Raw genomic sequence first — 13658 nt, forward strand, 5'->3', positions numbered from 1 at the left:
CACAGTATTGAGTGCTAGTATTAATCATAGTAGCACAGCAGTTTCTTCACCCAAAACCACTAAGGTCTAAGCACACTGAAACACTTGGAAACGCCCAGAGTAAGGAACAGCCTTTTATCTGTATCTACTTCTGCCAAATAGCTCACAGTAAGTTTTTAAAACACCACTAGGGTTAACTAGTGAACCATGCTGCAAAAGCAACAAGCTGTTTTGCTAGCAAGGGCTCTAGCAAATACACACTCCTCCAGATTCTGCAGACTCCTGGTGGATCCTGGAACCTGTGGCACAGCAAGCTGCAAGCATGTAGCTGGCTGGCACTTGGACTTCTTCAGCCATAGCAAGTCTTTCATCTCTACAGAGAAATGGACTTGTGGCTGCAACTTTTCCCTGTAGCGATTACAACATCTACTCCAAGTTATTTAATACCCTTGAGATCTCTACAGCTCCATCAGAAATAGAGGTAGACACACGATAACCGTATAAACCTCAATCCCTTAAGGAAACAAGCTAGAAGGGGATAATTCATCTAATCACTGTCTCATCATCTATTAAAGTTTCTTTTAATTTCCAAGTAGTTCACTGAGCCATAATCCTTCTCCAAACTTCCCATATGCAATCCATATTCAGCAACAGCAAACTATAATATACCTCCAACCACAAGCACAATAAGGTATTTACTTCCTCTGAGGTGGAAGGGGAGATTGTCTTGACTCTCAGGAGCAAGTACATCTCTAGGCTGAGGCCTTCTCTTTATTTTCCTTCAGTACATTGATTTCATATTTCACAGCTTCACTAAAACATCTCCTGGTATGTGGACAAAAGAGCACAATGAAATACATTTGCCCATCAAATATTCCTTCTTAAAAATGTAAATCAGAACTGATTTCCTATACAAGTAACAGTATAAGAACAGATGCTTGTTTCACTCTCCTCACACCTTGCAAAGGTATTTCATTTTATTAATCCACCAGCTTAGACCTGAAGTGAAATGATCATGAAACTCTCAAGAGGGATGAAGGTTTGTATCACACACAGCTGACATTTTATTTTCCTCAAAGGCATTTTCACAAAACAATACCCAGAGGTCTGAGGCAGGAACTGAACTCCATTTTCATAAAGGTTCTAGACATTATGGACATGGAGGTTTTTTGGTACAAAATCCAGAGCACTCCAACTGTTAATTCAGGTACAAAGATAAACTTAGGAAACCAAACCAACAGGAGCACATAGCTCAACAGATGACTCAGTAGGCTCTTTCCCTGGCTGTAACCTACTCAAAATGCAATATAACATGAAATAATTTTATAGTTGCACTGTTTTCATCACATGACTCCCTCTGAAGGAATGCTCTGCAAAGACTTCACGTTGGCAGTGTCTCTTCTTAAAAGGTTTTACCAGGTCAGGTGGCAGGCGCTCTTCCTCTTTCAGCTCTGCCTTTAGGTGGACTTCTGCTCCACATTTGCCATCACTGCACCCAAAATCCCTACTGTGACCTGGAATGCCAACTTTGCTCCCTTGCTCATTTTATTCCCCAGATTAGAAGAGCTCTGAAAAGATCCTATTTGAATAAGCACCATTTGTTGTCATCTGCTTCCTTTAAAATACTTCTTTTTAAAAGTGTCAGAGAGCCATAGAGCTGGTCACTCTGGTTCATCGCTTCCTATCTGCCGTTTGAGAAGCTGGAATTTAGTTACACCATGTTTACAGTGACATTTAGGTTTGAGGGGCAGGGGATGCTGTCCTAAGATCTGGTAGGCAAAGGGAAAGAAGTGTTACACAGATAATACTGCCTCTTGCACTATCTTCTTCAGGGCCCGTGCACAGTGTGCAAAGCTGCCAAGTCTGTCTAAAACATTAGGCTTTTCTCACTGTTTCTTCTTTACACTAAATACTGTAAGGGCTCTGTCTTCAGGCCCACCCTGGCACCCATATGCAAGAGAAGCCTTAACTGAATGAAGATCCACAGGCTTCAGTCTCCATGAATGTGGTTGTGTATGCTGACCTCTAAACCCATGTCCCAATAAACCTGTGTGTCAGCACTCTTCTACTTTCTTACAGCTCTCAGTTCAAAGAAACTGAGAGCAAATGATTGCTGAAACCCTGCTGAACTCCCCATCTGCAGAAAAGACTGGTTTTGCTGTGACGGTCAAACCCTCCATTTCACTCTTATTGCCCCGTGGGTTGCTCACCTGCCTGCTCCGTGATGAAATCTGAAAGAATAAGGGGTTTATCATCTTTGAGATGCTTTCAGGGTGTTGCAATCTCCTGCTGCCGCCACCAACACCCCCACCTTCTCAATTGCTTGGGGCGTCTAAATTGCACATGGATCTTATGACAGGAGGACAAATTCAAAGGTGAAGCAAGCGAAGGCGTAGGTCACCCGTCAGCACGTGGGTGTAACCTACATATTGAGGGATAATATGGAGTGGGGTAGTAAAGAAAGCAATTAACCAGGTAATATAGGAGTGAGAGATAACCAAACTCCCTCACTTGACAACCTCCTGTTAAAGCATTTTCAAGTTAGGTTTATTCTACAAGCTTCTTGCCAGCAGATCTACAGCATTGTGTTAGGCATAGAAATAGAAAGGCTCCATTTAAAAAAGTTTACAGTTTAAATAAATAAGACACACAAAGGGTGGAAGGAAGGATGTACTACCAACCCAGTATTCCAGACTGGGGAGCTAGGATAACTACAGTGAGCAGTCACACCACACTGTCCAGGCTACATTATCAATGCAATGCCCTGAGTACCCAGCAGAACAAAGAGCTGGACTGAGCAAGGGGCTTTTGGAGAGGGTGTGGAGGGGAAAGGAGACAGGAGAAGCAACTGCAGAGGCCAGACTCACTTGCTAAAGCTGTTGTTCAGCAGCCAGGTCAACAACCAGACTCGACTTTCACAGCCAGCACTACTGAGAGTGGCGAACAAGCTCAAGAAACAGAATCTAAAATGTGATTTTATTCAGCTTCACTGCGCTTTGGCCCAGGTCCCCATGCCAGAGAGGCTTTGTTCGGGCCAGTCATGCAGCTGACAAACAAAAGTAGGGTTGGGGGGGTTGGTTTTTCTTAAATGGGAAATAATGGTTGTTTCGAAACACTGGCATTAAGTTTCCCTCAAGATACCTGCACTTGCTTCTACTTAATTTTCAAGCCAGCACATGCCTAAGAGAACGGGATAGTCCCCTTTTGTGAATCACTGGGAATATAAATACGGCTTTGCTGTTACATAAAAAAGCCAGTGGAAGCATTGAGACAACTTGAGCACAGAAAGGATGTTCCCATAAAAATGTCCCTCTGATTAGTAACGGCAATAAACACATCCTTCAAATTATTCACAGGGAAAAAACCAAGAACCAGATTTATTAACACAAACTGATAATCATACAGCTGCAGCACAAAAACAGCCCACCCACAGCTGAACCAAGCTATGTTCCCTCAGTGAAATGTGACATCTTCCACCTAACCACGCACATAAAAGTGCTGCACTAAGCAATGAAGGGGGTCAACACCCCCAAATGTCTACCTTCCCTTAAAAACGTAAATAACACTGGTTTTTTAAGACAAGCAGAATTATCTCTCTTGAGGCATTGGTTTCCTGCTCTGCAAGCAAAAGTCAGCCATCCCACGTGCAGGAACTGCCCAACTCCAACTCTCTGCACTCTTCAATGCGCAAGACAACCTTACAGGACAACGGGAACTGTCTCCCAGATCAATATGGGGATAACTGGAAGAAGTAAACCAAGAGCCACATTTGTCATGGTTTTCCTTTGCGACAGAGGAGGAACGGCAAAAGGCAGCAGTAGGCAAAGCCTTGCTGGTCTTCCAAAGACCATTTGGTGAAGGCAATATGCAGAGGCTATTCCAAAATGCTTACCCCTTCCCAAAGGCTCTCCATCTTCACTGAATTAGACAAATGCAGCTTCTCCAGAAGAATCATCTGGCAAAAACTACAGGAAAATACCAAAAGCACTTTCACAAATTTGTAATCTTCTCTCACAGGTTATGAAACACAGTGGAGGCAACTGAGACCTTAAAAAAAAAATAACCTGGAGTGTAGTATAGCTCTAACCAGTCTCTGGATTTGTATTCCAGAGAAATACTGCCTAAGGAGTAGTAGTAAATGGCATGATAAAGCCATTTAATGCTGAATTTCTTCTCACACATCCAGATATGATGGTGACATTCCACATATCACTCAAAAGGCATTTTTGTTCTAAGCAAACTTCCTATCAGCTTTAAGTCAATACTCGCCATAAATACCTAAGAGTCTGAAGACACTGTCATTGCCATCAGCTAATGAGTTTATTTCATCATAATGCCACACAAAAATCTAACCAGGAACAACAATGCTTATCATCTCAGAAGACACTTTGCTATTTGCAATGACTTTTGGATACAAATTGCACAGACAGCTAAAAGCTGGGCACATTCCTAGCAACATTCCCCATTTACAAGGGTAGAAATACAGAGTGGGATGGTTTCTTCACGTCTCAAAGATCTTTGAAGTATTTTGACAATAAGTACCCAATAATACCTAGAATTTACTGGCAGAGAGGGTGATACAATTGTGAATGAACAGACAGGGCCTAAAGACCAACAGTAGCCAGAGAATGTCCCAAACACAATGGCTGAATAGGATTGGTATGTAGTTTATCATACAAATGCAAGTGCAAATGACTACAGCTGTGATACCACGAGCTTAAGCAGTTTAAGCACCTTTTTATGGCAGTAAATACCTTAGATATGCTAAGGGTGAAAAAAATACAAGGAATGTTCTTTAAAGTATACTTCCACCACCTTTATAAAAGCTGCCTAATAACCACCCCACTTCATACTTGCTTCAGCTTATTACCTAAGCAAATACTTATCTTACTAGAGCATGAATATATCTTAAGTGAAAAATACTATACAGTAATTTTTGAATACCATCGGACAACTTGCACCAAAATTATGAGCCCTTAATAGATTTTTTTTCCCATGCAGATTAAAAAAAGTTCATAAAGCCTCTGACAAAACAAATGAGCACCAGTTTTCCCTTTTAAGAAGAGAAGAATAGGGCATATTTTCAAGATTTCATGCAACTTATTCAGGCCACTGAACTGGGTTCTTAAACTGAAACCATTCAGCAAACCACCTTCTGTGTATTAAATTACATATATATATATATATATATATATATATATATATGTGTGTGTGTGTGTGTGTGTGTGTGTGTATGAGGGATTCAGAAGCTGACTATGTAAAGAAAACACATGCACTAGGCCAAAGGTTGATATCACCTGGGATGACTATATTTCATCATATAATAATATCTGCTACTTAAAGCAATAGCTTTCCTGGGAAAGGCAAACACGTCTATCTCAGCATATGCAGGCACATTTTCAAGAACATGGCTCTGAAATGATCAGTCCTTTGAGAACAAGTTAGAAATTTTGTAAACATGCTGCTTTCATCTCTCCCATATTTTGACTTTCTTGTCTGTTTTGCCAGGAGCCGGTGAGGGGTTATGGCGGGCCTTCATTGCTATGTTTGCAATTATACTACTGTCTTTAAAAAGCTGTTCACATAACCAAAGCTACAGAAGACCTTTGTCATTGCCAAGTCACACTTCCTGCCAAGCCAAAGAGGACTAAGTATTTTCATCAGACCTGGTAACTTGTCTAAGCAATTGCAGTTTTTGAAAGACTGGGACTGTTTTGAATTCAAGGCTTTAAGTGATGAGAGCCTTGTAAATAGTGTAAAAGGAATACCTAATATTTTGGTTTAGCAAAATTTGAAGATTTCTCCTGAATAAATTTGAAAATTTCTCCTGAATAAATTTGAAAATTTCTCCTGAAAGGAAGACAGGAATCTGACTGAGGTCAAGCCACCAAACCAGACATATGTATGTGTGTGGTAGACTTTGGCACAGTAAAGATCTGGAAAAAACACCAATTAAGTCTAACACCAGAAAAGAAAGACAAAGAAAAAAGAAAAATATTTAAATTAACAAGAGAGTAATAATTACTTAAGTCTCATTCAAATGAATTTAGAACATCTGGTTTTCAATTAACAACATAGTGCAGCACAGGAAGCCTTATAAAAATGAAGCCAAATCTAAAATGTTTCAGCAGTCTCCAAATGTCTTGACAATTTCTCAACCCAGTCTCTTCATTTCAGTCTAGCTCAAACTAGAACACTAGCTCTTGTTTCCCTTGTGCTCTGGAAAATTATTTTCCAAGAAAATATTTGTTTTTACAGAAAATATTCACCAACTGCATCTGCAGCTTTTCCAGCACTTGGTACCATTGTTCAAAATTTGCATTTTATATCTTACCTACATTTGCCTAACTCTAACCACATATATTTTGATATATTAGATAATGAGTAACAAATATTTACAATAGATTAAGTTCACGTTTCAGTAGTTCCAAATAATTTTTAAATGATCTCAGTAATCTTACCACACATATACCTTCAGACAGACTGCCTGCTATCAAGTGCCATAAGTTACACCCACATGATTCATCCATTAGGAGAGCTGCTCTGTTTAAAAAAAAAAAAACAAAAAAACCCAAAATCAAACCACACCACCCCCTCAAAAAAAAGTCACCATGCACAATGCTCCCCATATCACTTCTAATTTTAGCTTTTCCTTAGATAACACAATTTCCTGACACAAAAAGAGATTGTTCACACTGTTCTAGCTCCAAAATGTTATTGCAAAAGTATTGGTAGAAGTAGTTCAATGCACACAATATTTCATATTCAAATATAAAGGGATGTTTCAGTACTTCAGCCTTCTGTTCTGCCAGGGCTGTGGAGAAGGAGGTGAAAACAACCAGGAGTTACTTTTTTTTTCCACTTTTATTTTCTTTTTGTTTTGTTTGGGGGAGAGGATTTAAAGAATGAGGCAGGCAACAGAGAGCAGTGTAGGACCCTACATTCATCACTATTCACCCATATATATGAAAAAAACAAACAAAAAAATCCCAGCCAAATCCCATAAAAGTCTGGTTGTTCTCCCCATCAAATTCCTGCTTTACTGTCTGTCCAAATTCTGGCCTGGAGGTTTCATTCATGCAGGTCAGAGCTGGGATTTAGGGACATGCTCAAGAAGTAGGGACTGGAGCCAGGAACAGGCAAGATACATTTTAAGAGATGTTTCTTGTTGGAAACACAATATGCTGCTGAAATCTCTTTGACCAAAGAGTCAGTTTGGTTCTACAGATTTTCCACAAATACTCGAGATTAAAACACATGCTGCTTAATGTTTGTTTGAAAGCAAATCAGTGCATAAATACATACACAGCAGAACGAAGCAGCAGTTCTAACTTGAGGGATGGTTCAACATATTTACATTAGGAATAAAAACCAATGAGTAGCTGTATTGTCCTGGTTTTATCCTACCAGAGAGCATAAACAAAATAAAAAAGTGCTTTTTCCTCCTGCCCAAATGCATACAATTTGTTTATAAAGCTGCAATAAGCCAGTATTAATCGTCCACCCATAGGCTAACACAAAGTATATATAAAGTTTCTGAATTTTTTAAACTCCTTGGAGGCAACACCCTAAACATTCCCCTAAATCAAAGAAAACTGCTGATTCCACATATTAGCACACAGAGAAAGGGTCAAGACCAGGGCACCTCTTTGACTGAAGATCAGACATAAAAATTCAACTAAAGCAACTTTGCTTCTTGTCTGGCAAAACATTTGATGAGTTTCTATAAAATAAATACTGAATATTTGCTGTGCCACATAAAGCAATGGACAGAGCAGCATAATAGAGATGCTATCCAAATCCAAATGCTTTGTAATAACAGTCAAGTAAATTAAATTACAAGTCTAACTGTTTTCAGGCCCAAATATGCCCATTTAATCAAAATTTATTATGGCAGATTTTATTTCAGCTAGATTTTCTAGACCTAAATAAAGTCACAGAGGAAAAAACCAAAATCATAATTAGATTTGAGCCCAAGAAGAGCATAATTAAGTGAGTTACTTTGGAACACTACTTATTTATCAGCCAATTGGCCTACTGTACTTTATTAAGCTACTTTCCAAATGCATAATAAAATAGTTTCCCATTTTACAGACTTCAGAAAGTGTCTCCATAAAAAGCAGCTCTGTAAATGTAAGAAAGAAGTTCGTTTTTTTAAAATATATATAAGCAGTCAAGGTTTTATCCTCACCAGATAACTATAATATTGCCTTTTAAGCAAATTGAGCACAAGAATGATAAATGAGAAAAAAACCAAGAATATTGGAGTAATTAACACAACAGCATTTCACAAATAGCTTTAGCAGAATAAAACCATTCCATGTATTCAAATTATTTTTAAATACAATCTGCCTTTGTATTGCTCATTTCCTTACTCTAATGTTTATCCTAAGAATAGCAGAAAGTTTAATGCTTGAAGAGTACTGCTCCCACCACACCTAACAGCAGCTCCTGCTTGGAACCTGAAAACAAAAATACTTAATGTTTATGAATCCCCCATAGTAAAAAATATTACAGAAAGATATAGAGAGATCCATTTCTGATATTCATGATGGATCTCCTGAATTCGCAGCATAAATGCAAAACTGGTAATTAGCAAAGTATCTCTAATATGCAAGACATTCTTAATGACCCACACAAGATAAATGTGACGGAGATGCAGAGATAAGGACATGACACAAAGATTGTGTTTGTGAAGGGCTGACAGATTTTTAAATTGCTCTAGGGCTAAGCACTACACACAAGCAGAGCAAGCCCTTGGAGCATCCTTGGGAAACACAAATCCTCAGGTGCCCAGATCACCTGGGGAGGATGGTGCACTCGGGGAGGCACTCACACTGCACACCATTCCCACAGCAAAAGCCATTCAGTCTTCATCAAGCTGAAATACTTTGGCTCTGACAAGATGAAGCGACAGGAGCTGGGCAGCAGAAGTTAAGAGTTCCCAAGCAGGCCAGGTCGCCAAGCCAGAGCTCAGCCCAACCTCTGCTCCATGTCACTGCAGGCAAAGGCAGAGCCGGGGGCAGGTGTGAGCCTGTCCCTCCTCATTCCTGCACCCTTGGGCCACCCTCTGGTAGAAAAGCCAGACATCTGTAGAAATCAGAAGGGGCAAGTGAGTACAGAAACAGAAGGAGCAATACCAAAGTAGGAGGGCTATGAGTGGCCAGGATCATTCAAGATGACCTGCAAGCTCTGAAGTGCATGAATCTGTGGTGCTGAAACGTAAATAAGAATTGCTTAATGTTAACACCATAAACATGTGCTAAACAGCCAATTTCCACAGATTGTTCACTAGGAATTCAGGAGATCACATTTCCTTTTGATAACTCCAAATACGAAAAACTGCAAGGGCAGATGTGAACACAGAAGCAAATAGAAGTGACTAAAATATGTGGGCTATGCATGGGGAGATGTTGAGCAATAATAAAGCTTGAAAAATATTTTTTATGGAGCTGAGTAATCTATGAAATGGTCTGCAAAGGAAAGTGTTCAAACCTCCATCAGCCAAAGTACATAAAGTGAGGTTTAAAAAACTATAAGGACAAGCCCAAGAATGCACAAGATCATCTGTCACCACCATCACAGAATAATAGGGAGTATACCTGGCAATAGTGACACACAGAAAATGTACTGGCAAGAACAAAACTGAGACTGTATGTTTCTTGAAATCTGCAGTTTAACACCTTGGCACATCCAAATGCTCACATTTCCTGACATCCAAATTATATCCATTACAAGTGAGCGAGCAACTACCTGAGCTCTGGGGAGCTCTGCCATCAGGATAGTTTCCTCATCCTGAGAAGGAACAGCCAAGAGTGACCTCAGCTTGGCAAAACTACTCTCCTGAAGAAAAAGGTCAGCAAATTTGAGGCAGAAAGCATCTCATTAGAGGGGCACAATATCAAATAAAGCCCAAAGTAAAAGGGTAAATGAAAGCAGTCTGTTACCTAGACAATAACTGGGGGCAATCCCATTTCTTTACTATCTGGGCCAGAAGAAGTTAAACGGATTTATATAACATTACATGGTTATGGTCACAAAGCATATTGTGTCATTACATGGGGACCACTAGAAACATCCTGAGCTGCAAAATTGGTTTATTTTTCATACACCTGGAAAGCAAACACAGAATTCCCCAAGTAACATCACAACTGAAAAGGTGAAGCCAAATGATGCATCCTTCTCAGTGGTACTTGACTTGTCATGAGCCTGGTTTCAAACTTTTCTCAAACAGACACTGTTGTCCATCCAGAACTGTTCATTTAACACAACATCCACTCCTAACAAAATAACTGTCTTGCAAATCATTAAAAACCACACCAAGATATTGTATCAGACTGCTCTAATTACATTGGGACTTACCTACTACTTGCTGTTGTACTGCACAGCTGTACAGATCGGATGCTTTTCCCTTAGCTTTTACTATTTGCTAAAATGTGTTATGCCCTTTTATCCCTCCTTCTCTCAGTCTCTAATTACCACCATTCTAAGAGAGTATCTAATACTGTGTAAATTTTTTTTAAAAAACAGTTAAAAGAATAATTGTATTCATTTCAGCTCTGTATCTTGGGCTAACTTTAAATGTGGGAAATCAGCCTACTGCAAGTGCCATAATTGCTCCAAATAAAGCAACTGCTCTTTTCTGCTGGCAAACAGAGCTTCAAATGAGGACCTGGGGATGTTCTTCAACTTCAACGGACCATTAAGAGAATCAAAGATTATCTTCCTTGGAACATTTGTTTAACAGTAAGAGATCTGCTCCTCAACATAGTTTCAGGGCTGCCTGGAAATCTGGTAACACTGCCCCACCTTTTCTCCGTGAAAGTGATTTATAAATGCTATTAGCAAGCAAGGTTAGAGATCCTAGTTGCATATCTGGACAGAGATCAAGCAAACAATACGCTAACTGTCAAACTCAAGGCAATAAACCTACTCTATAATAGTACTGGAAAATTAAGAAAGCAAAACTATCTTGTTTCAACAGGCTGCATAGGGTACATCCCCAGTAGGGATATCCACAGCACACTGACAGAGAGGCACAAGCCAGCTATCTGAAATCCCTCATATGACACTCTCCCAGCTCTTCCACAAACATTAATTTACGCAACAATCCCATGAACCAGATAACAATTAGCCGACTTCTGAGAGAAACAGAAAAATCGTCATTGAACGTCATAATATTTAAAAGCAGTCACGGAGTCAGGATCAGGGTTCAGACTTCAGTCCTGTGAAGCCTGTGTAGTATCAGAAGAGTATTTCCCCAAACCACTTCAGTGTGCTGTCCTGCAAGATTAGACAGTGCTCAATCCCTCACTCTGCTTGAAAGCAGAGGTAGAAATTGGAGAGATTAAGAGTTCCCCATTAGAAAGAGGTGATACAATGAATGCAGTGTATTTCCAACATACACACTATTTCATCCTCTTGCCTCATAAACCAACACATTTTTTAACTACATTGTACTGTACTATAATTTTTTACTTTTTCAACATAAGACACAAAACGTATGTATATTTTGTACTCTGCACTCTCCCTAAAACAAAATACACTTGAAGCAACTGTTCAACCTTAATACGTTAGTTTCTGATAAACTGAGGAAAACAGAACTACAGGGAAAAGGTATGATTTACACTACTATACCTCCCCCACTACATCGTCATAGGGTGACAAAAAAAAAAAAAGTAGCTATTACACAAACAAAAACCCAGCGTTTAAAGTTTACTGCACGGTAACTGGATAGTACACATGACAAATAACAACATAAAATTCTTAGTCTGTAAACCACATTGCTTATGAAGAGAATCTATGGCCAGAACTGTAACCTGTGCTGAAAATTCGACCGATCCTGCCTGCTGTATAAAACAGACTGAATACGTATCCTTTCACAAGACTTCATAGACCTTTATTCACTTGCTTAGTTTTCCCGATGTCCGTGGCCTCTCTCATCCATAGCAATTGTTTATAGCTTTAGAGCAACAAGTAGATAAATTTTCTCTTAATCTCCACCTGTAACTTCTGTGTTACGGACCGCTGAGTTTTATTTTGACGTTTGCTCTCAAGAGCCAACAAGAGAACACACTCTTTAAAAAAGAGTGCGTTAAAACTATAAAACCAAGAGTGCGTTACTTTGATTCCCTCTGGAAGGGTCGCTCTGGCAGTGTGGGAATGTCTAGCTTTACATCCCTGTCAAAGGGCAGCAGCAAACGAGGCGCTGGGCACTCCTGGAGCTCTCGGCCCTCCGGGAAAACCCGCTGACAGCTGAGGAGCTCCGTGAACCGCGAGAGATGCACCGCGGCCAGCGTCTGGAGCGAGGAGGTGTCGAAATATTTACACAGACTAGCAATTTCATCCACGCGACTTTAGCGATAAAACACGTTTTGCTAAGAGTGCTGCTACCTTCAAAACCCCCGTCCTCAACTAAAAAATAGTTTCCTACCACCTCTGTCCTCGCTGATACCAAGCCCTGCCATGGCGTACATGACAGCTGCCGCACACCGGCTGGCTGGCCCTGCCTGCCAGGTGCACCTGCCCGCCGCTCGGAGCCCGGCACGGCCGCGGCCGCCTCCACCGGGCCGGGGTCGGGTGCGCTGCCGCCCGCGGTGCCGCCCGGCGGGGGCAGCTCCCCGGGCAGGCGCTCCCGAGCTCGGCGGCGGCCCGGACGGAGCGCTGGTTACCCCGAAGGGGCGCGGCTCTGCCCTCGGCCCCTCTCCCGCCCGGGCTGGGCGAACTAACTCGCTCACGCCGCAGCCGGTCCCCGCAAAGGCTCCGGGTCGAGCCCTCGCACAGGAGCCGTGGCGGGGAGAAACGAGGCCGCACCGTCCCGCCGGCAGTGCCGCCTCGGCCCCTGCCCGCGGGGACTCCCGCGGCCGAAGGGGGCAGCCGCAGAAGGAGGACGCAGCGGCCCGAGCAGCCCGGCGCCTCGCCCGCGGCCCCTCACCTTTTCTTCTCCTTGTCAGCTGTCATCGCGGCGGCTGCAGCCGGCTCCTGCGCCGCCTCTCGGGCCGGGGCGCGCTCAGCACCTGCCCGCGGGACGCGGGGCTCCGCGGGCGCCGGCGGGCGAGGAGCGGGGTCCGGTTCGGCCGGGTTGCCCCCGAGGCGGGCGTACAGTCTCAGGACACTGCCGAGGATTGTACGGCCCGCCCGGGGGAGGCGGTGGTAGCGGCGGCTGCTGCGGCGGGACAGGAGCGACGCGGCGGCGGGGCTGTGCAGGTCGGCGCCGCCCGCAGAAAGTTCTCACTTTAAACCTCGGGCAGCCGCCGGCCGCGGGGGCAGGGCCGGCCCCCTCCGCCCGGGACCCGGCCCGCACGGCCCGGCCCCGCCGCCGCCGCCGCGCCCGCCAATGGGGGCCGGCGGGGCGCCCCGGGCTCCCCGCCCCCGGCACCGGCCCGGCCGGGGGTCAGCGGGGCCGCTCCGCCCCGCCAGCGCCGCTCCGGCTGCGGCAGGGCTCCCGCACACGGGCACCGGCCCCTGCGCTGCTGTCTTATTTTGTAGTTACTGAAGTTTTTGGTTATTAAACTTTTTTTTTTCTTTTTTCCCCCAGAAGTGGTATCTCCCCGCCGGTGCGGTCCCAGAGCCGCCGCGGCACCTGCCCGGCGGCCGCGGAGCGGCTGCGGTGCTGCCACGGCACCGAGCGCTGCTCCCGCAAGCGGGGAGCCGCCCCGCACTCGCCCCCTGGAGCGCCC

General features: G+C 43.2%; 1 protein-coding gene across 1 annotated transcript in view; it reads right to left on the reverse strand.

The window, feature by feature from the left end:
• EPAS1 (endothelial PAS domain protein 1) overlaps positions 1-13199 on the reverse strand; it is a 76511-nt gene extending 63312 nt beyond the window's left edge. The window contains exon 1 of the mRNA XM_038130335.1: positions 12914-13199. Coding sequence (XP_037986263.1) covers positions 12914-12939 — 26 coding nt within the window. The 5' untranslated portion in view covers positions 12940-13199. The remainder of the gene's footprint in view (positions 1-12913) is intronic.
• Positions 13200-13658: the final 459 nt, after the last annotated feature.

The sequence above is a fragment of the Motacilla alba genome, chromosome 3 (assembly GCF_015832195.1).
Source record: "Motacilla alba alba isolate MOTALB_02 chromosome 3, Motacilla_alba_V1.0_pri, whole genome shotgun sequence".
Taxonomy (NCBI): Eukaryota; Metazoa; Chordata; class Aves; order Passeriformes; family Motacillidae; genus Motacilla; species Motacilla alba.